General features: G+C 33.7%; 1 protein-coding gene and 1 pseudogene across 3 annotated transcripts in view; one reads left to right on the forward strand and one right to left on the reverse strand.

Annotated features, from left to right (window-relative positions):
* CDK7 (cyclin dependent kinase 7) overlaps positions 1-21800 on the forward strand; it is a 23152-nt gene extending 1352 nt beyond the window's left edge. The window contains exons 3-12 of one of the 3 annotated variants that reach the window (XM_006913109.2): positions 1824-1857; positions 2746-2813; positions 3546-3614; positions 5313-5423; positions 6376-6494; positions 8450-8549; positions 15752-15838; positions 17557-17706; positions 19943-20090; positions 20491-21800. In XM_006913109.2, the coding sequence (XP_006913171.1) occupies positions 1824-1857; positions 2746-2813; positions 3546-3614; positions 5313-5423; positions 6376-6494; positions 8450-8549; positions 15752-15838; positions 17557-17706; positions 19943-20090; positions 20491-20519 (915 nt within the window). In that variant the 3' untranslated portion in view covers positions 20520-21800. Of the gene's footprint in view, positions 1-1823; positions 1858-2745; positions 2825-3545; positions 3615-5312; positions 5424-6375; positions 6495-8449; positions 8550-15751; positions 15839-17556; positions 17707-19942; positions 20091-20490 lie in introns of those variants that run through there. The other 2 variants (XM_025047729.1, XM_025047730.1) reach the window with 2 other exon arrangements.
* LOC112480837 lies at positions 9094-9212 on the reverse strand (annotated as a pseudogene).
* Positions 21801-22619: the final 819 nt, after the last annotated feature.

Consider the following 22619-nt stretch of genomic DNA (forward strand, 5'->3'; position numbering starts at 1 on the left):
TTCCTGCTGCTCCTTCGACTCTCTCCTTCAAAATCCCTAACACCATCCCTAACTCCTTTGAAGCGTATTCCCCTCATTCACTTAACACCTGGCTCCCTTTTATTTGCAAAATTATTCCTGTCATTGGTATCTTTTTTACTTTTTCTGACTTCTCTCATCTCTTTTTCCAGCTTACATCCCTATAATCTAGCACTATAGCTATTCCTTTGTTAAACCTTTTACTCTCCTCTTTCTGAAGTTATCTTGTAGATTCTACTCCTGGTTCTGTATATTGTAGCCACACTGACCTTTCTGTCCCTTGAACACATTAAATTCATTCCAGTCCTAGGCTTGTTCCATTTGTTCTGCCTTCTGGCTAATATATTTTTCCTCTAAATTTGGCGTGGCTGGTTCCTTATCATTTAGATTTCACTAAAATGTCTTCTCCGCCTAGAGGCCTTTGCTGGTCACTCTAGCTAAAATAGACATGCTCCTGTCCTTTCCTAGTGTTCTTTGCCGTGTTTCTCTATTATCATTATTATATGAAAATCTGAAATCCTTTTATGTATGAATTTATTGTCTATTTACTTCCACTCGAATTATACTGTAGACACTCATTAAAAATGTATTGACTTAACTGACTAATCTCTTCACATTGTGGTCATATTGAGTCCTATAGTCGTCTGAAAGTCCTAGTGGGTTTTTTTGTTGTTTGCTTGCTTGCTTTTAACATAAATTAGGGAATAATCCATTCTGTTTCTCTGTGATAGACTTTTACACCGTGAGGGTGACTCATAGTGGAACCCAAGAGTCCTGATATAATGTATGGTTTTGATTTAATACATAGCCCCAGCATTCTTCAGTTTCTTCACAGCATGCCCTATAAGACTTAGCCCTTTCCCTCACTAGCCATTAACCCCCTCAGGCATCCGGAAACAATGGCCATACCTTGACTAAGGGTCACAAGGTATGAATTTCTGTTAAGCTAAAGATAACATCTTGACCGTAGTTATGTTTCAGCTCATGAGCCCTAACTGGAATGAATCCCTGGCTATTTTTCCATGAAACCAGACAGGGACATCAGAGCAGACCTCCGAGCTGTCCTCAAGACATTAAGAAATGATTTATTACCCTTGCCTCTAACCAATCAGCTCCCAACAGGAACCCGAAACCCTAACCCACCAGTGTCTTGTGATTTTTGCCTTATATATACCTAGAAGCCATCAAGAAGTTCAGCCTTTTGAGCATTAGCTTCCCATTCTCCTGGGTGGTGCCATTCATAATAAATTAGCCAGTCTTTCTCCACTACAGTTCTCAGTGTTCAGTGTTTGGCTCTGTTAGCACTGGGTGGATGAACTTTTTCTTTTTGAGAACACTAGCTTAATCTTCTTTTACACTTAATTTTTGTTTCAAGTAATACATCTTTGTGGTTTGAAAAGTCAGTTAGTAGGCCAAGGCTTTTTAACATGCCTGACTCCTCTGCCCCTGGTTTTCAATCCTTCGAGTAGTCACTTTCAATTCCTATAACTGTTTCCTTTGGTATTTACCTCCATTTCTTTAAATATGCTATATCATTATTTCTTGAGTGGTTTTGAATATGTAATTCAAAAACTTAAGGTCTAAGGAATGGAAGGAACTTGATCCTTATATAGTTAGGTTTATCTTTCTGATTCATGATTCCCACTCTCTTCTTGCCCACTAATACTAAGTACATATGAGTTGCTACATGTTTTTGCTGTAGCTAAGTTTTTGAAGTATGTGTACATGTGTATGTATAATTTTATGTATATGCATTGTCTAAATAACAACACATTTTTAATGTGTTTGTATTTTTCCTCTACCAGATCAAACTTGGACATAGATCAGAAGCTAAAGATGGTAAGTATTTCTTGTAATTTGACAGAACAGGAAAGGTTTTTATTCTCACTGAGGAAATGAGCAAAGTATTAGAGTTAACAGTGGTTCTGGGTAGAATTATTGCAAGGTCCCAGAAGAGTAAAGATTGACTCAAAATAGAGACAGGATATTTGTGATTTCCACTGTTTGAGTATAGAGATTAACATTCAAATCACCTTAGTAAATGGAAGGCAGCAAAGTTATTAGTGGTTTGTCTTGCTGTCTTCGTTACTGTTTTAGGTCATTGTTTCTTCTTTTTCTGAGCTTCTAATTACTTTGAAAATTCAGGATACACCTTCATGGAAGGACACAAAACTCACAATGGAATGGATGTATGAATGAAAAGATTTCTTCATCCCTCTTCCAAAGCCTCGTTTGCTAGAGTGCTAAGTCTTGTTTAGCTGTCAAGAAATAATTCTTATAAAAAGGACCCATCATCTATATAATAACTAATAACTAATACCAGATCTTATTTTTCATTTTGAGTTCTATCCTTTGCATTGAAAAAAAAACTGTCTTATCGATAGTCTGCTGTTAGCATAAATCTGTTGCCAACATTCATAGGACAAGAGAGGAGAAGCTATTGACTTAGCGTCTATATGCATCTCACTTTTACGTGTTGTTATTCCAGCAGTCTTTAGATCTTATATGCTACAGATAAAGTTAATACTTGTTCACCATTTGTCTTAGTCTGTGTAAGCTATTTTAAAAATAAAACAGTATAAAAGAAGAACAGATGTCATTGAAATTATCAAAATAGCCCTTATTTTTCTGTAAAATATTCATTGCTATTTCCTGAGAGACTAACCCTTCCCAAAAAATGTAAGATTTGAAAATAATTTTCACTTTTTGCTTTGCTTTTTTATATAGGTATAAATAGAACAGCCTTAAGAGAGATAAAATTATTACAGGAGCTAAGTCATCCAAATATAATTGGTGTGAGTATGATGTAAGTTGTTTCTGGGATTTGGGACCCTGTCTTTTCTGAATGTGGTGTGTTGACTGAAGGCTTAGCAAAATGAGCTGTAGGTAAGCCTTGCAAAAAAACTGAAAAGTTTATCAGACTGAAATGTATTTTCTATCCAAATTGTTCCTGTAGGCAGTGTCTTTAAAAGTGTAAAACTGGTGAAATAAAATACTGGCATAAGGCTAATTTTGTCAGAAATCATTTTGAAGCCTAGAGAGTTCTAGCATATACAAGACCTTGAGCAAGTTCCTTCACATGTTTGTGCCATAGTCCTTACCTTATAGGATTGTTGTGAGACTAGCTAATTGAATACATTTAGAGTACTTAGAATAGTTCCTGGCATAGAGTAGGCACTCATTCAATGAATGATTTCTGCCACTGCAATTGATAGGATTTTCTGAAGTAGAAATTTTTCTGAATTGGAGACTGAGATTAGGTTTTTATTAGTTCATTTCTTAATTGTAACTTCTAAAATGTCAGGGGAAAGATTAAGTATTTAGTAAAGTTTAACATTTTTGTTCCTCAAAATACTAATTCCTAGCCCCCCAAAAAGTAAATATCAAATTTAATAAAATTACTTAAACTTTACAGGGAATTATCAATTGTCCAATGCTTATTTAAATTTTTAAAAATTACTTTGTTAATGCTCTCAAGTAGTTAATAGAGAATCACATTTTCATTATTTTTAAATTTTGCTTTGCAGCTCCTTGATGCTTTTGGACATAAATCTAATATTAGCCTTGTCTTTGATTTTATGGAAACTGATCTAGAGGTAAGATTAAGATTCCTAGAGGAATTTTTTTTCTCTGTTCAAAAGAGAACTTAAATGTTTATTTTCTACTTAGGAGGATACTGGTAGTCAAAAGAATGCTTAATTTTGAAATCTGGGTAGACTCTTAAATCCAGGATCTTCTGAATCCTTTAGCCATCCAGTGTTAAAGATTTGGATTTCATTAGCATTTGTCTGAGTTACCCTATACCTTGTCAGCATAATTTTTAGAGAAATGAGTGTTAGACCTTTGAAAATATAGAGCTTCTTTTCCATAGTGTCACAGAATCTCAACCTTTTGAAAGCTTTTGAGGAAAAATAAGATCTTATGCTTTTCTTTACTATTAATTGAATCTCAAAAACTGACAATCCAAGAAAGTGGAACAACTAGAATTCTCACATACACTGCTGGTGAGAACGCAAAACGGTACAGCCATTTGGGAAAAGAATTTGGCAGTTTCATATAATATAATATACGTTTAAGGTATGATCTGGCAATGCTACTGCTAGGTATTTATCTAAGAGAAACTAAAACATATCTACATAGAAATCAGTTGGTACACAGCTGTTTAGCCTTATTCATAGTCACTCAAAATGGAAACAATCCAAATATCTTTTTCCAGTGAATGTATAAGTAAATGGGTGTGTCCATACAATATAATACTATTTGGGAATAAAAAAGAAATGAACTATTAATATATACAACAATATAGATGAATCTCAGATACATTATACTAAATGAAAGAAGCTAGGTTCAGAAGGCTATATATGATACTATTTATATGATATTCAGGAAAAGGTAAAACTAAAGGAACAGAAATCAGGGGTTGTTGGGGTTGGGAGCACAGAAAGGACTGAGTACAGAGGGGCCTGAGGGAATTTGGGGGGCATTATAGTACTATATCTTGATTATGCTGGTGGATGCACAACTGGATGTGTTAAAAGTCATGGAACTGTGCACTAAAAAGGTACAGTTTACCTAAATCTGATTTTTTTTCAAAAGAGAAAATGAGAATTTTTAGCCCATGTAACTGATAAGTCTAGGAATAAACCGGTTTTAGGCACAGCTCACAAACAATACCATCAGAACTCAGTCTTGCACTTTAACTCACTCTATTTTCTCTGTTGCCTTCATTCATGGACATAATTTCTCAATATAGTAGCCTTGGTACATCTAGGCGAATATCCTTGGAGTTTAATAATCCCTGAAGAAAGGAAGTTCTCTGTTCTTTTTTATTCTAGCACAGGCATTTAGCCTAGTTGATTGGCTTGGCATGGTTCGCATGTCCCTCTCTGAATCAGTCTCCTGGACAGCAGGCTACAGTGGTGATTGACTATGCTTGGGTTATGTGCCTACCTCTGGAGGCTGCAAGCAATGGTCAGTCTTGTTTTAACCATGTAGGTTCAGCTGGGAACAGGTGGTTTCCCTAACTAATATTGAATGCTATTATCAGAAGGAGCTATACATCCTGGAGCAAGTGAATAAAGCAGTAAGAGACAAAGCACTGTTTTCTTCCCAAACCAAAGATACTTCTAACCACATGACTGGAAATTCTGCCAGTGCTTCGTAAAGAGAGTTAGGCAACCTTTCTTAAGATTGTCCTGTATAAATAAATTCATTTTATATCTGTCAATGATTTTATATGGTGGCATTTATTTGGAATAATGAAGTTACCTATATATTGTATACCTGCTTTACAGGTTATAATAAAGGATAATAGTCTTGTGCTGACACCATCACACATCAAAGCGTACATGTTGATGACTCTTCAGGGGTTAGAATATTTACATCAACACTGGATTTTACATAGGGTAAGGTTTTTAACCAAGTGTGATTGCTTCTTTATGTTGTCAAGTTTTATATAGCCAGTTTATTACATAAATGGTCTGAGTATGTAAATTAAACAGAGATAATAGCTGGAGCATTTTATCCCACTTTCTTGTCTGTTCTCTTCAGTTGTTCCACCAGGTGGTGGTGTGAGGACTCTAAATTACTATATGAAATTTAGTTAGAAGCTAGATCTTCTGGCTTTAAGTCCAGTGTTCTTTGTACCCTGCAGTTGTTATGGGGGCGGAAAAGTACAGTGAGAGTCTGGATTAAATTATACAATGCTAAAATACCTTTAGAAAAATAATATTTCTACTAGTCTAAAATTAGGCTGAAGTAATAAATTAAATTTCTGAAATGGTCGAGTCATTGTTCTGAACATTCAGCCATTGAAACAAGACATAATTTAGATAGGTAAATATTCTTAGACACTTATTTAGATAAATAGCTAAGAATATATAATTTATAGTTAATAATTCTCATACCTTAAACTTGGAATCCCTTATACGTTATTGTTATTGCTGTTATCGTCTTAGCATAGATTTGAGAATATGTTCTTCATCTTTTCTAAATGTATAGTTTTTATGTACTAAAGTTTATGTTGTTATTAAATTAATGGCAGCAGCCATTTATTGAGTGCTTACTATGAGCCAGTCATCACACCAGGCTCTTTACAGAAAACACTAAATTTAATCCTCACAGCAACCCTGTAAAAGTAGGTAAATTGAAGTTCAGTGAAATTAGGTAACTTGACCCAGGGTCTTAGTCAATCTTGTTTTGCTTTGATAGGATTTTACATCAATGAAAAAAATATTGATTGTTCTTTACTTTGGAGCGTTACCCAGTTTTTGCTAAGTTTAAATTTAAGCCAACTAAATTGTTATGGTAGTCTCCCCAACTCTGCTTACTTGTTTGTTTAAAACCTCCATGCTGTAGGATCTAAAACCAAACAACTTGTTGCTAGATGAAAATGGAGTTCTAAAGCTGGCAGATTTTGGCCTGGCCAAATCATTTGGGAGCCCCAATAGAGCTTATACACATCAGGTTGTAACCAGGTAAGAATCCCTTAAATAACTGAAAGCTTATAACATGCAGGATATTATTCACAAGTGAGCATCTTTTGGCTTCTTTTGGCAGAGTTGAGGAATCATCGTTGGTGATTTGTTAAAAATACAGCCCTTGTTATGTATATCTTATCTCAATGAAAAAAAATACAGCCCCTTCTTTCAAATGGAGTTGAATTAACTCAGTCTTCAGACATTTACCTAGTGACTTTGGGGAATAATTTATACTTTTACATTTTAGGTGGGTTGGAACTTAAGTGGCTGTTTTACATAATCACCTGATGGGGGTGCTGTGTTTATTTGTTCAGTCCTATTTCCATATTTTATATCACTCAGTATGAATGAAAATTCTCTAAACAAAACAAAGCACTATCTATATATTTGGATTTTTCATATTATTATTACATTTGTATTTTGTTTATACTTTTTACATGTAAAAATTAAAAATCACATTAGATAGGGATAGTAGATTTTACAGTTCTTGTCAGGATGGCGTTACTTTTCAAGAGTCATAAGGATATGAGAAGATCTACAGATTCTCTGTCTAATCCTTTAAATTACTTTATCACCTTCCAAATAGATCCCTTGAGTTCAGTCATCTGAGCCCTGAGTAAGAAGTAAGGGATATAAGTAGTTATTCATGTAATTGCTGGAAAGATTATGCCCATCATTCAGGAACTCTTGGAACTCAAGAAAACAGGGACCTACATACAAGAGTACTGTTTACAGTGCTTTTCATGTGTCAATTTCTCATATTTTCTCTTCATGCAAATCAAATGCTACTAATCGAGTTAAAACGAGGACTGAGAATTGACAGATTAGTGATGTGGATATCATTATTAACCTTGACAAGAGCAGTTTTGGTGAAGTAGTAGGATGAAAGCGTGATTGAAAAGAGTTTAAGAGAATGAGAAAAGAGGAATTGGAGGCAGTGAGAACGGACTTACCGGAGAATGAGGAGATATCTGTAGGGTCTAAAGAAGTTTCTATTGTTTGTTTCTTTGGTGTTTAGTGTGGTTTTTGTTTCACGTTTTATTTTATTATTTCAAGTATACAGTCCATTGGTTACATATTTATATAGTTTGTGAAATGATCCCCCCAATTACTCTAGCACCCCTCTGGCTCTACACATAGCCATTACATTACTGCTGACTACATTCCCTGCGTCATACTCCCCATCCCTGTGACCATCTCTCAACTACTAAATCATACTCCCCATCCCCGTGACTCTCAACTACTAACTTGTACTTCTTTAACCCTTCACCCTTTTCTCCCAACCCCCGCTCTCCTTCCCCTCTGGCAGTCACCAGATTGTCTTCTGTATTTGTGAGTCTGTTTTTGATTAGTTTGTTCTTTCTGTTCCTTATTGTTTATTTTTTTAAGGTCAGAGAAATAATGGTATGTTTGTACATCAGTGCTAATAGTCTAGTAAAGAACAAAAAGTTGATAGAGGAGAAAGAGGAGGGAACTACAGGAGCAATATCTTTGAAAAAAAAGCGAGATAGCATAGTATCTAGTGCCCAAGTTGAGAGACTAGCTTTTAAAAACAGTCACAGACGGTTCATATGTAGTTACAGATGGGAAGGTAGATTGTGTGAGTACAAATGACTGTAGGTAAGTGTAGAAAAAAAAAATTTTTCACTTGTACTTTTTGCAGTGAAATAGGAAGCAAAGTCATCAGCTGAGATGAAGGATGGTGCTGAGGGTTTCAGGAGAAAGAAGGTTGTTAATCATCTAAAAAAGTATGAAAGTGAATGGACCAAGGATGTATATAATTTTCTGGCAGCAATACAGAACTCTACTTGTTTTATTGCCAGTTTTTATTGAGTTAATATAGCCTTAAAAGTAAATTTCATCAGTGGGATGATGTTTCACTGAGGAGTTTTCTCTAGGAAATACTTTAATAATTCCATCCTAAAATGACAGTATTTCTTTTTGTTCTTCAGGTGGTATCGGGCCCCTGAGTTACTGTTTGGAGCTAGAATGTATGGTGTAGGTGTGGACATGTGGGCTGTTGGCTGTATATTAGCAGAGTTACTTCTAAGGGTAAGTCTTGAATTGCTGTACACACTTCAATATTGTTATAGTTATTCTTATAATTTCTGTAAGAATTATCTTCTCAGAGATAATTTTCAGAGAGGGACATCATCTTTACACAAAAAGCCAATAAACAGACCAATTCAAAAAAAAAATAAGCCTACCCCTAATGTGACCTTTTTATTAATGCTAATATGAGATGAGAACACCTCCCATTTAGGACAGTAAAGGTTTTATAATCAGTCGTTTCTGTGTTATGAAATAAAATAAAACCCTCATTGGATTGTAATATGGGAATATCTCTACAGTAACTAAATGTGTTAGGATGAACTTTTATACCTCTGGGACTTTTTTGTTTGGGACTGTTTAAATATATACGTTAAGAGCTGTGTAATACCAACCACTGTAGCTGCAACTCTGTGTAACTTTAAACCTTGTGTGAAAAGATTATTTTATTTATTTATTTATTTTATTTTATTTTTTAGGTGAGGTAACCCTTGGTTGACCTCACAGATTGCAAGGACCTTGTCAGTTTACAATCTCTTATTTTTTACACCTACAGCACCTGGTCTTCCTAGGTGGTCTCCCATCCAAGTACTAACCAGGCCCAATTCTGCTTAGCTTCCGAGATCATACGGGATCAGTCTTGTTTAGGGTAGCATGGCTGTAGACGAGAGGATTATTTTAGTTCTGTTCAAGCAGAGCAGTCATGACGGTCCCATACCATTTCTCTGACTGAGACCACCTTAACATAAAACATCCTCTTCCTGCCCTCATTGGAGAGGAAGATGCTGACTTAGAGACTTAACTTTAGCTATTAAATTTAGGTTAGCCCTACTAAATGTTGAAGGTAAGGTGCTTGCTGAAGAAACCCTCACATTTAGACTTGAAAATGACTTAGTTATCCTGTGCTGGTATTGGGTCCTGTGAATCAGATGGCATGGCAGCTCTGCTACTCACAGGAGCACAGAGTTTACCACAAGTTCAAATTTGAGAATCTGTCAGCAACCGAAAGCACAGTGCATTCAGGACTAAGAAAAACAATTCCTAAGCCCCTAATGTTATGACTAGTGACTCCATTGAGAAAGGACAGCAGTTGAGAAAAGACGATTTAGAAATTGTGGACTTGGTCGAAATCACAGTTGAAGTCTTATCCATTGACATTGTTGCTGGAATCATTATTAAGGTTATGAAGCAATGGACAGACAGCCCTAATTAGTGAAGAATTGTACCATTTTGCCATATTTTTTGTCCTGCACAATTGAAGAAAAAAATTTTTCTATTTTAAACTGTCCCTTTGCTCGTTTGAATACATCCATGGAAATGCTGTCTGTACATTCTAGATCTGTGGTGAGATCCTGTAGTCCAAACAGACAATAACTGAAAGAAGACTAGTTATATAGTATATTTATTATATATAGTTTATTACATATTACATATGTTGTATAATATTCATAGTTATATAATATTGAAAGGATAGCTAAAAGAAAGATTTTCTATGATAAGCATTCAGCCTTTTTAAGTGTTTTTCTTTTATATAAATTTTATAAAAGTAGGTTTAAAAAACTACTTAAACTAGAAAATAGAGAAGCAATATTAAGTAAGTCTGTATCCAACCAAAGTACTCAGTGTAGTTTAAATCATTTTAGAAGCCAATTGGTCTATATTAGGAATATCCTCCGATATTGTTAAATGAAAAGAAATATAGAAATATTTATATCAGTGGAATACTTAGGTCTAGGATTATGTCATTAAATAGCACAAGGTGCTTTTAAATTTATGATCTCTTTATATTCTTTTTTTCTTAATGATTTAAGACAGATAGTGATTAATAGAAAATCTAAACTTGGACACTACTTGCTAAGCAACTGCCTGTATCTAGTCTAGGCAGTTTCAAAAATAACCGTTTTAGTTTGTAAACAAGTTTATAATTTGGGGAAGATACTTTATGCCTTACGGTAAGGTCAGTGATCACCCTTCAGGCCTGCATTAGAGCCTCTTCTAGAGACGATGTTGTATTACAAAGGTTACATCAATCAGCACTTGCCTACCTTCCTCTCACTTTATTCAGATGATGAAGATCCAGAGCTATGGTTTAGAATATGGTCACCTTAAGCCTTTTTGTCATTTCAGTACCTCAGTTTGACTGTATCAGATTAGAACAGAGTTTCCATCAGTCGAGGATGCACACAAGTGCTAGAGACCAAAGCACTCCAGTTATTCAAGAACTATATTGTTGATTATGCACATTGCATAAAAAATATCTGCCAATTTTCTAATATTTGGTTTGCGATCCCTGCCTCCCTGAAAGATATGAAAAAAGAAAAATAAATTTGTACAATAACAATTTTGTTTAAAAGATGAATCTCAACACAATTTAAAGAGATTTCATGAGTGGAGTCATTGAAAAGAACCAGAGAGAAGTCCCATTTCAGTACCTTTCTTCCTTTTTTAATTGGATTTTTTCCCCTAAAACTAAAAAGTTTTCATTCATATGCTTAGTCACAATTTTGTATGGGTGAAATTCTGATACCCCCTAAGAAGTTATTATAGAACAGAAAAAAGAAAGCAATAAGAAGCACAGGCTATTCTTCTGATAATGTTTGTGTTTGCAGTAATGTGGATATTACTTGAATGTTGTACAGTTTTGTTAACTAAATATGGATGGCCCACTAGCCCATATTTCATATTTAACAAACAAAAATCAGTAAGATCATTAGTTGCTAAGAATGAAATTGTAGAGCTGCCATATGAGATATACATGCTATTCATATTCTTAGATTTAGCCATTCAGATTACTAAATGAAAATTAGAAATAATTATTCATCCCTAGGGAAAAAAACAGTGGTATATCTTGGGTTACATACTGGACCGAATACCTGCTCATACATAACTGTGGATTTCTTAGTCATTATACATTGATGTTTAATACAATGAAGACATTTTCAAATAAAGCGATGATTATATCTTAAAGATATTTAAGATGGCTGGGCAAAAATCTCCCCCTTAAAAATTATCTCTTAAAGAAAAACAAATATAAATGCCATCTTTGAAAGTAGGAAATGCCTGTAACACTAACACTGTGCCAGAAAATATAAAGCCAGAAATGAAGAAGGCAAGTTTGGTGTAGCACACAGAATCCTGAAGTTGCTTAGTAATGGGAGGCACCTATGACCACTGATGGCAGCTGTGAGGTGCAAGACTAAAAACGGGGGGGGGGGTTGGTTAAAAAAATCTTTATATGGAGCAGTTAATACCAGGATCCTTAACACAGCCAAGTCACCTCTCCTCCCCCAACTAAGTTTTCCCCTAGTTTATTTCTCTACCAGAGAAAGATTTATTCTCCAAAGGTATTCAAGGAGGAATCTCAACATGGCAGGAAGATTAGACACAGTGAAGGATTAGAGTTAGGTGCCAGGGTGAAAACTTGCAGATTACACTGAAGTCTGCACACCTTAAATCTATTTCCTTGCTCAGTTTCCAGAACCCTGGCAACCAGTGTAATATCCCATGTTAACCCAGGTAAAAGATAAGAGGATCCTTCACTGGAAGAACTGAATAGTCCCAGAGAATAGACCCACAGATAATTGGCATTAAATTCTGTGTCCAGTCTTTTTAGAGCAGAGTCTATGAATTTAGAAGCTCTCTTCATAGATATAAGGCTTTTTAATCAGGCTTTTAGTATCTTACCCAGAAATATTAATGGTTAGCTAATGGTCACCAGACAGTTATCAAGGATTTTCAGATATTTAATGAATCTGTCCAACATGTATAGATCACCAGATATTCGATGAAAGTATCCAACGTGAAAGACAGAAACAAACTAAGAAAGGAACTTGGATAAAATAGAAACAGGTAGCAGAAGAAAATTCACCACCAGTACCCCCCAATCGTCAGAGAACTAAAACAATATACTATATCTGTAGAACAAGAGCACAATGCTCATTTACTGAAGGAACAATCAAAGAATAAGGACTACTTAAATTTTTTCAAATAGGATCATTAAAAGCAAACAAAAACAGTGGAAATATTGGAAAAATAAGCTAAGAACTCTCATTAAGTAGAACCAAAAGATAAAGACAGACTGTAGTATTAGTAGATTGATCCAGGATTGATCCTAGTATATAAAAAGAGGACAAAGAAAATGTAGAATAGGCAGTTCACAAGAAACAGCCCAGCATCGTGTGAATAGAATGAAAGTGCCTTAAAGACTCTTCGCAATGAATGAAAGACCCATGTCAAGGCAGGTTGTGAAATTTCAGAGTGCCAGGGGCTAGAAAAATTTTATTTCCCCCAAAAGAAAAAACATACCTTACATAGAAACCAAAATAAAGGATTAGAGAAAAGAATGGCATCAGACTTCTGAACAACAACATTGAAACCTGGAAGAAAGTAAAGAACACATTGTGAGAAAAAATGATTTCAACCTAGAGTTCTGTGCACATTCTTATTTCCAATTAGCTATGAAAATAAATACAATTTATTTACCAAAAATTTTATATCCGATTCCTTAAGTTATTGGAAGATATGCTCTACTATAAATGGGTAAAGAGACGTGGGATCCAGGGAACATAGATTCAACACAGGAAAGAAATGAATAGAATTCTCCATTTAATAGTGAAGGGAAGTTCTGAGAAAACAAGTATGCAACAGGCCTAGATAATAACTAGTTCAGATTGTAGCAGATGAGATGAATGCTTCAGTTGTTGGGGGGTGTCTCCAGAAAAATGGAACTGATCGATTTTGATAGGTTTGATCATGTAGTAAATGATATTGAATAACTGGAGTCTTAGCCCTAGGTACAAACTAAATTGCCAAAGTGGGGAATAATGGGAGGAGTTGAGAGAGGAGGAGGACTAGGGAATCATTACCTCTAGGAAAACCAAATTATTATACAGGAAGAGAAATTTAATGTTATGTCTGCACTGAACAAAAATTACATAGTTATAAGTGGGGGGCGGTCGATGAGTCAAAGGACCAGGTTTTTTATGAGTCTATTCAGTGTTCGAACACGTGCATACATTAATTTAAGAAAAGTAAAACAGTTTTTTAAAAGTTTTAAGTTTTAATTCCAAAGCAGTTCTTCCTTTCATGAAAAAAAAATCTTTCTAATATTTAGTATTTTCAAACCTGCAGAAACAGAGAGAATAGTAAAACAAGCCTCTTATGTACCCACCAGCCAGCATCAATGGTTTTTGACACATTGGCAAGTTTATTTTGTCAATACTCTCAGATACCGCATTTTTTTTTGCCACAAATCCCAGACATCATATAATTTTATTCATCTGTTACTGTTTCTCTAAAAGATAAGGATTTTTTATCAACCACAATACCATTATCATCTGAAAAAAATGAATAAATCTTTTATAATGTTAAAGACCCAGTCTATATTCAGATTTCATCAATTTTTCTCATAAATGTCCTCTATAGTTGATTTATTCAAAATGGAACCATAAGGCAGCTTATTTTAATTAAAATTTTTTACATCAGATGAAAACACTTGAAAATCTGATTCAGTTGGCAAGCTTGCCCACAAAACTAAAGCTGTGTTGACGAGTGTCCCTCTCTTCAAATTTTATAGTACAGTTCCCTTGTTGGTCTGCAAAGTAGAAGATAATTCTTTGAGGTATAAGAAGAAAACATGAGCATGTCTAAAAATATTTGTCAACTGTTGTTCACTATCTCCTATGTATATTAAATGTGCACATTTATAACAGCACAGTATTATATAGGAATTGTATTAGGTCTGGATCCAATCAAAATAGAAACCACACATTAATTTGATTAGGGAAGTTTATTATAAAGAATTATTAACTATGACAAGATATTTGAATAATGAGGGACTGATCAATAAAAAGTAAAGAGAACTCTGAAGAGTATAGAAATAGTGGATATAAGGAGCAGCCCCTCTTACCCCTAGGACTGAGACAGAGCACCCAAAGAAGAGGATGTAGACCTTGTTTGTTGAAGAGGGCACCATGTGGCTCACTGGATGGCAGAGAAGTTGCTGTGAAGCTGTGCTGGCAGAACTTGCTGGAAGTCTGTCGTCTGTGGAAAGCTGTTCAGGGGGAAGCATTCCTCTGGAGGTGCCCTGCTACAGAATTGTCCACAGCAGGTTCTAGAGGGGAAGCTGCTGGTATCTGCATTGCTGGAGCTGTGCACTGGAGAAACTGTCCATACTGCAGGATTCTCATCCTGTGAGAAGCTGAGAGTGCTACAGGAGTCTGAGGAGCAAGCAAACCAGAACCAGGAAGCGAAACTCTTCCTGTACTGTCTCTCCAGCATGCTCTACTGACAAAGCTTCCGTTGGCAAAGGAAACATATTTAAAGGGGGCCAGATCCATTCTCACAGAGAAGGCAAAAAAGATGAACGTGGAAGAAATTGGTAACTGGCATAGTTTGATGGTGATTTTTTTTGTTGTTGTTGTTTGTTTGTTTTGCTGGTAGAGTTCTACCATAATAAAAATGTTGGAGACTTGTTACTTAATCTTATATCTTCCTAGTGAGTCTCTAAACTTTCAAGGCCTTTAACAGTGCTGAAGGTCTCTGGTATTCATAGAATAGAGAAAACTTTTTTTCTCTTTTATTTATTTACATAGATGTCTGAGAGTGAGTTAGAAATTATATCTATATATAGCAAGAATTCTCATAATTTATCAGCTTATTAAGATTGGAATAGAGATGTGTTCTCTTACCTACCATCTTTTGACCCTCCCTTTTGCTAGAATAGTCCTCTTCCATGTTAGACTTTTCCTCTGGCTAACTCTTTATCCTTCAGCTTTCCCTGCTAATCCCTCTAGGATGCCTTCCGTAACCTGTATGGAGTAGGTTAGGTGCTATTCGTGTATGGGCTAGGATCCTGTACTCACACATACCATCGTGTAAATGCTCCTTTTCTTGTATTACTATTGTTCACATCTACCCAAGGGCAGAGTGGGGACTGTTTTGTTCCCTCATTTGAATGCCTGAGGCTTAGCACAGTGCCTATTACAATGTAAGTATTTAGTAAAGATTTGTGGAGTGAATAAAATGGGCAGTGTGGTGCTGTTTATTAGCTTAGCATTGGCAGGGTCTGATGCCACATCCAGTATACCTCAGACTACATTTTAATTTTCGTTAACAATTTAGTTTTTCTTATTAAATTTATAGTTTTATTTGCATAACAGTTATCATAAACCACTTTAAAATGTCTGCCTCTCACTTTCTTTCAGGTTCCTTTTTTGCCAGGAGATTCAGACCTTGATCAACTAACAAGAATATTTGAAACTTTAGGCACACCAACTGAGGAACAGTGGCCTGTAAGCCTTTATACATTTTCTTTGAAATTTAGTTAGGATTTCACATAGTGCTGTCATGTGAATATTACTTAAAGAAATGTATTCATTGTCTTAATTTACTAATAATATATACTCATTACAAAGCTTATACAAAGTAAAAGTTAAAATTGTGATATACCATCCAGCTTCCTATGTACATATAACCCTTCTTTCATGCCAGAGTTAATCACTGTTTGGTATAAAGGCTTGCTATGAGGATGTACAAACACATACGTACATACAGAGTTGCATTTTGTGTCCTTTATTCTTTAAAAAAAAATGAGATCACACCATATAATTTTTTTGGCAACCAAATTACTTTGTACTTAATATTACTGACCTTTTCCTTTTTAACAGCTGCGTAATATTTCATTTTAATGTTAGTTTATCAACATCTTTATGATGGATTTAGGTTTGTTTATAGAATTTTCATTAACAAAATTAAAATGTTTTAGTATTATTATTTTTAACCCATTGTCTACATAAAAGAAAAATTATGTCTGTGGTAAAATTTACAATTTAAGTTGCTAAATTTTATATATACAGTTCAGTAAAATAGTCTCACTTATTTATTCTTAAATTAAAATCATAGACCTTTTGCTTTTCCTTCCTATCTCTTGGAGAATAAATAAGTACTAGAAAAGAGAAATTTTAATCAGAAAATTTTAATCAGACTCTTCACCTTCTGGTTAAAACTGCAGTGAAATTATCCAAAGTAGAAATTAAATGTAAGGGATTTCTTTTGTGCTATTACTAACTCAACTTTCTTATTGAAAGTTTAGTATATGTTCTAACTGTAAAACACACCTTAATAGCTATCATTTATTGATATAATTTATTGATAACTGTGATCCTTTTTAAGTTAATTTTTGTATGAGGTGTGAGACTTAGGTCAAGGTTTGTTTTTTTGTTTTGTTTTGTTTTTGTTTTGCCCCGTGTGTCCAATTACTGCAGCACCATTTCTTGAAAAGACTACCTTTCCACTCAATGTTTTGCACCTTTGTCCAAACTCAGTTGGGCATATTTGTAAAGATGTCATCTGGGTTCTCTCTCTTGTGTTCCATTGATCTATATATATCTATCCCTCTGCCAATACCACAGTTTTAATTAAAGTAGCTATATATTAAGTCTTGAAATCAGGTAGACTGATTCCTTTCACTTTAGTTCTTTTTCAGAGTTGTTCTAGCTATTTTAGTTTCTTTGCCTTTCGTGTAAATTTTAGAATAAACAATAATTTTGCCAGAATTTTGGTAAGAATTGTTTAAGCCTATATAAAAAGTAGAGGAGAATTGACATCTTTATGATGATGAATATTCCAATCCATAAACATGATAGGTCTCACCATTTATATACAGCTTTATTTCATTAATGTTTTATAGTTTTCAGTATATAAGACTTATACATGCTTTGTTAGATTTTCACCTGAGTATTTCATTGTTCTTTTTGGGTGATTTTAAATGGCATTTTAAAAATTTCATTGTTCACTGTTCATTGCTAATGTATAGACCTACAATTGATTTTGTATATTTATTTTATATCCTGCAACCTTGCTCTACTCCCCAATCCTGGGAGTTTTTAAATAGATTTCTTGGGGTTTTCTACTTAGATCATCATATCTGTATGAGTTTTATTTCTTCATTTAAGATCTATATGCCTTGCAATCATTTACTTAAGCTTGAATTATAAAAATATCTTTACAGGACATGTGTAGTCTTCCAGATTTCGTGACATTTAAGAGTTTCCCTGGAATCCCATTACAGCACATCTTTATTGCGGCAGGAGATGACTTGCTAGCTCTCATACAAGGCTTATTCTCATTTAATCCATGTACTCGAATTACAGCCTCACAGGTATTTTTAGCATATTTTCTTTATATTATAAAATATGAGGTTAAAGTAAAAACAGAATTTTGTAAGATTTTCTAACATTCTTTAAATATTAGAAAGATGTGTTTTGGTTTTGTTTTGAGTAACAAATTTTATTTTTTTTCCAAGCTATAAGTTCTATTCAGACTGGTATTAAATTACATCATGCACACACAACTACAGGAGAGGTTATTCATGCTTAGGAACCTGTAAATACATATCAATTTCATAATTAATTGATAAAATAATTGGCTTTCAAGTAGTCTAGAGAAGAAAATATAACAAGGTTTGTCTTTATTAAGACCCTAGTATATTTCAATTAAACTGTTATGTATTGATTTAAATCTTGTACCAAGCCTAGTGCCAAAAGTGCTTTGTTTCTCATAAAATACAATCCAGATATGCACACTGGTCATTGTCACAATCAGAAGTGATAATGGGGAGAAAATGGTACCATCTGATAACAGCTGTATATTCACAAGAGATTGAAAGATATTAAATAGAACAAACACTGACACTGACAGAGAAATAACTATCAAACTCAAAAATTTGAAACACTAAGAATATTTGCTCTTACTAAAAGAAGGGGGAAATGTTATCCAACACAAGAATAAAAGACCTATAGATTTTTTTTAAAAAAATGTTCTTTGTTTTAAAAACAAGCATAAGAACAAAAAAGGGCAGAGTCACAAACACCTAAAATCGAGGCAGGGATATGTAAAACTGCAACACAGTGCAATGATTAGGCTTTATAAAGGAAGCCAAATTAAAATGAAAACTCAAGTCTTCAGATCTTACAAAACATGTTAATACACAATATATCAAGGATACAAAGTGTATTTTTTTTTCATGTAAGTTTATTACAGACTATCAAACCATTGTTTAATGCATTTACTACTATCAGCTTTTTCTTTTTAGCAATACATGCTACATTTATACATACTTGCTAGATACTTTACCATTAGAATTACTCTTCTAATTTCAAACAAGTAACTCATTATCTTTTCACTCGTGTATATACATATTATGTTCATCATAAACTTGAGACCAAGTCGTATTATCTAGAAAGTTATTTTCATTCATAGTAAAACTCAAAACTTACAGAAAGATAATAGTTGTGATAACTGATTTGGGTTGTATTTTGATAAACTGAATTTTAAAAATTTTTTTTGGCTCTTAAAGTTGAAATGAGATACTCTTTCTTAGATCGCTATGTAGCTCAGAATTAGCTTAATTTACTTAGAGAACTGCTATTATTTAGAAGTAATACTTTAGAAATGCAATTCTTTTAAAGTAAGAAATCTCTAAATCATTATTTCAAATAATGTTGTGAGGAAAATGCTTGAAGAGTATATGGACTTTTTTTGTTCCTAAGAGGATTATCCAGAAGGAAATATCTTAAATTACTATGGCTGTTAAATAGTACTATGATGCAAGTAAAGTATAAATTTGATAAATTTGTCATTTAGAATAAAAGTATTTTTATTGGAATGGACTGAAGTAAACTTAAAATCTTATTATAGGTCACTGGACTGGTAATAAATAGAAATAACCTTGGACAAGTCCTTTCAAGTAAAATTTCTATCAATTTGCAGTGGATTATTGGATTTTAATCCCTTGTTTCCAACCTATTCTCTTTTTTAAAGCTTTATTTTTAATAATTTATATTTATACGATTTGGAATTGGAATACATATAGATGTTATGACAAACTTGGAAGTTCTTTTTAAGCAACTTTCTCTTTTTGTGTTTTGAGTTGTAGAGAACTGAATTATACAATGTCTTACTAAGGGTATTTCATATTTAGTGTAGACTGTTTAATTGTGGAAAAATTAGAAGGTATTATCTTCCTCATAGTAATGGAATTATCAGTTAATCTTAGGCTGCTAGATATTTACTTGTAGTAATTTGCATGTCCAAATACTTGAAATTTTGTTTTGGGATTCACACAGTATTTTTAATGTTCCCAACAATTTTGGAGGTTAGATTTCCTTTTTCTTTTATTTATTTATTTATTATTTATTTATTTTTATTGTGATTTTTATTTTAGGTGAGGCAACCCTTGGTTGACCTCACAGATTGCAAGGACTTGTCAGCCTATTTTTTTTATTTTTTACACCTACAGCACCTGGTCTTTCTAGGTGGTCTCCCTAGATTTCCTTTAACACAGTTCAGATACTTACTTAAAAGCTTACTTTCTTTGGAATCTTTTCTTTTTAAAGGCATTGAAAACGAAGTATTTCAGTAATCGGCCAGGGCCAACACCTGGATGTCAGCTGCCAAGACCAAACTGTCCAGTGGAAACTTTGAAAGAGCAGACAAATCCCTCTCTGGCAACAAAACGGAAGAGAACAGAGGCCTTAGAACAAGGTAAAACTCTCATTTTTATAAAAAATGGATTCAGAAAACTCCAAATGATTAATGTGCAGTTAAAAAATGTAGATTGTGAGCTATTTACTCTTTTTAAATTGAAATCGTATAAAGTAGATAGAATGTAGTATTTTAATTTTAGCTATATTTGCTCCCATTGAGAATACTTATGTCATACTCTTTAAAAAAAAGGACAAGGGCACTTTTGAATATACCTCAGTTACTAGAACTATCAGTGTGTACCTTATTCTCTTCATAAATTCCTACTGGTACACTGTATGTTTAATGTTTAACAAGTGTTATTGGAAAATCAAAGCAAGTAAAGTAAAAGTAATTGGAATGACTGGTTAAAATTGTCGTAAGATTAAATATAAACAACCTCATTTTTTTTTTCACCCAGGAGGATTACCCAAGAAGCTAATATTTTAGTTACAGGTAACACTGGACAGTATTTTACTACTGAAGGAAATAGTCAAAAAGGCAAATAATGAAAAAGTAGTAAACATTAAGTAAATGCCGTAGAAGGAATTTGTAAATATTCTACACATGTAAAATATATAAAACTGAGTTATTTTTATTAAATCTATTTTAAAACAAACGTAATTCTGATTTTTCTGAATAAGAGTGCAAAAGTAAGATAAGTTCAGTTCTCTGAACTGTAGAATTGAGAATGCTTTAAGGAAATTTTAATAAAAACTATCAGTTATGTTAATGATCTGGTGCATATAGCGTTACAAATTTGTAGTAGCAGAAGCAATATTTAAAAACAGAAACATAATCGTAGTAATTTAGCAAATACCTACTACCCAGACTTAATAAATGTTAATATACTAAATAGAAAAAAAAGAAAATTGAGGTCCCTTTAATAAGTCATTCTGTCTGTTTCTTCCTTTCACCCTCTCTAAAGGAGAATGACTCAGGAAATAAGTGTGTGCTCCCATGATTTTATACTGCTATTTTATAAGAATGCATGTGATAATACACAGCATTGTTTGAGGTCTCAATATTTTATGATTGATAAACTGTCTCATACTGCAATTTTTTTTACTCGTTTTTAATTCCCTTCATGTTAATATATATAAATCTAGTTTATTTAACTGCCATATAATATATATAATATGTATGCAACACTACTATCCATGCTCTGTTTATGAGCTGCATTACAATTCCTTTGCTATATAAAATTGCCATAAATGTAGCAGCTTAGCACAAATTTATTAGCTCACAGTTCTGTAAGTCATAGCTGGCATGGCTCAGCTATATTTTTTTTATAAGCCAAAATCAAGATGTCAGTTGGATTGGGCTCTTATCTGGGGCTTTAGGGAAGAATCTGCTTCCAAGCTCATTCAGTTCATGCCATTTTAATGCATGTGCCCCCTGTCCTTCCTAGCTGTCAGCTCAGTTTCTCAAGGCAGTCTGCAGGCCTTGTCACATGGCACTCTCAATCTATAAGCCAGCAACAATGCTTTGAATCTGTCTGGCTTCCTCATCTGCTACCAAGAGAGAAATCTCTACTTTTTTAAAAAAGGGGGTGGGGCTCACCTTATTGGGTTATCCATATATTAAGGTTAACTCAGTTAGACTTTAAAATATATCTTAAATCTCTTCTACGACAGTACCTAGACCATCCCTAGATGGGAATCTTGAGAGGGCCATCTTTAGAACTCTGCCACATGGACATTTAGATTATTTTCAATTTCTCACAATTATAAAAAAAAAGGAAAAAATTAAAATTAGAAAAGGAATGTTTATATGCATGTGCATTTTTAATTAGTATTGATATTGCCGTATTGATATTGATATTTAATTAGTATTGATATTGCCAAAATACTTATATTAACTTATACTCCCAGCGGCTGTTCAGTAGTTCTTAAGAATGAAAAATCCCCTTACCTTATACCATATTCAAAAACGAAGTCAAAATGGATCAAACACCTAAACATAAGGCCTAAAACTATAAAAACTCAGAAGAAAACATGGGGCAAAACCTTCATGACATTATATTTGACAGGGAATTCCTGATATGACCTCGAAAGCACAGGCAACAAAAGTAAAAAATAGACAAATTGGACTAGAACTACAATACTTGTATGCATCAAAGGACATAACAGAGTGAAAAGGCAACCTGTGGAATGAGAAAGAATATTTACAAATCATATATGAGAAAGGGAGTTAATATCCAGAATATAAAGAAATCTCATAGCTCAGCAATAAAAAGTAATAATCTGATTAAAAACTGGCAAAGGCCTTGAATAGACATTTCACCAAAGATGACATAGAAATGGCAAATATATGAAAAAGATACTGTATATCACTAATCACTAGGGAAATGTAAGTCAAAACCACAATGAGATATCACTGCATACCTCTTAGGATGGCTACTAAACATATGAAAAAGAAACAGTAAATAAGTGTTGGTGAGGAAGTAGAGAAACAGAACCTTGTAAACTGTTGGTGGGAAGATAAAATGGTGCAGCTGCTATGGAAAACTATGATGTTTCCTTAAGTAATTAAAAATGTAATTACCAT

This window comes from Pteropus alecto, unplaced genomic scaffold (genome assembly GCF_000325575.1).
Source record: "Pteropus alecto unplaced genomic scaffold, ASM32557v1 scaffold20, whole genome shotgun sequence".
Lineage (NCBI taxonomy): Eukaryota > Metazoa > Chordata > Mammalia > Chiroptera > Pteropodidae > Pteropus > Pteropus alecto.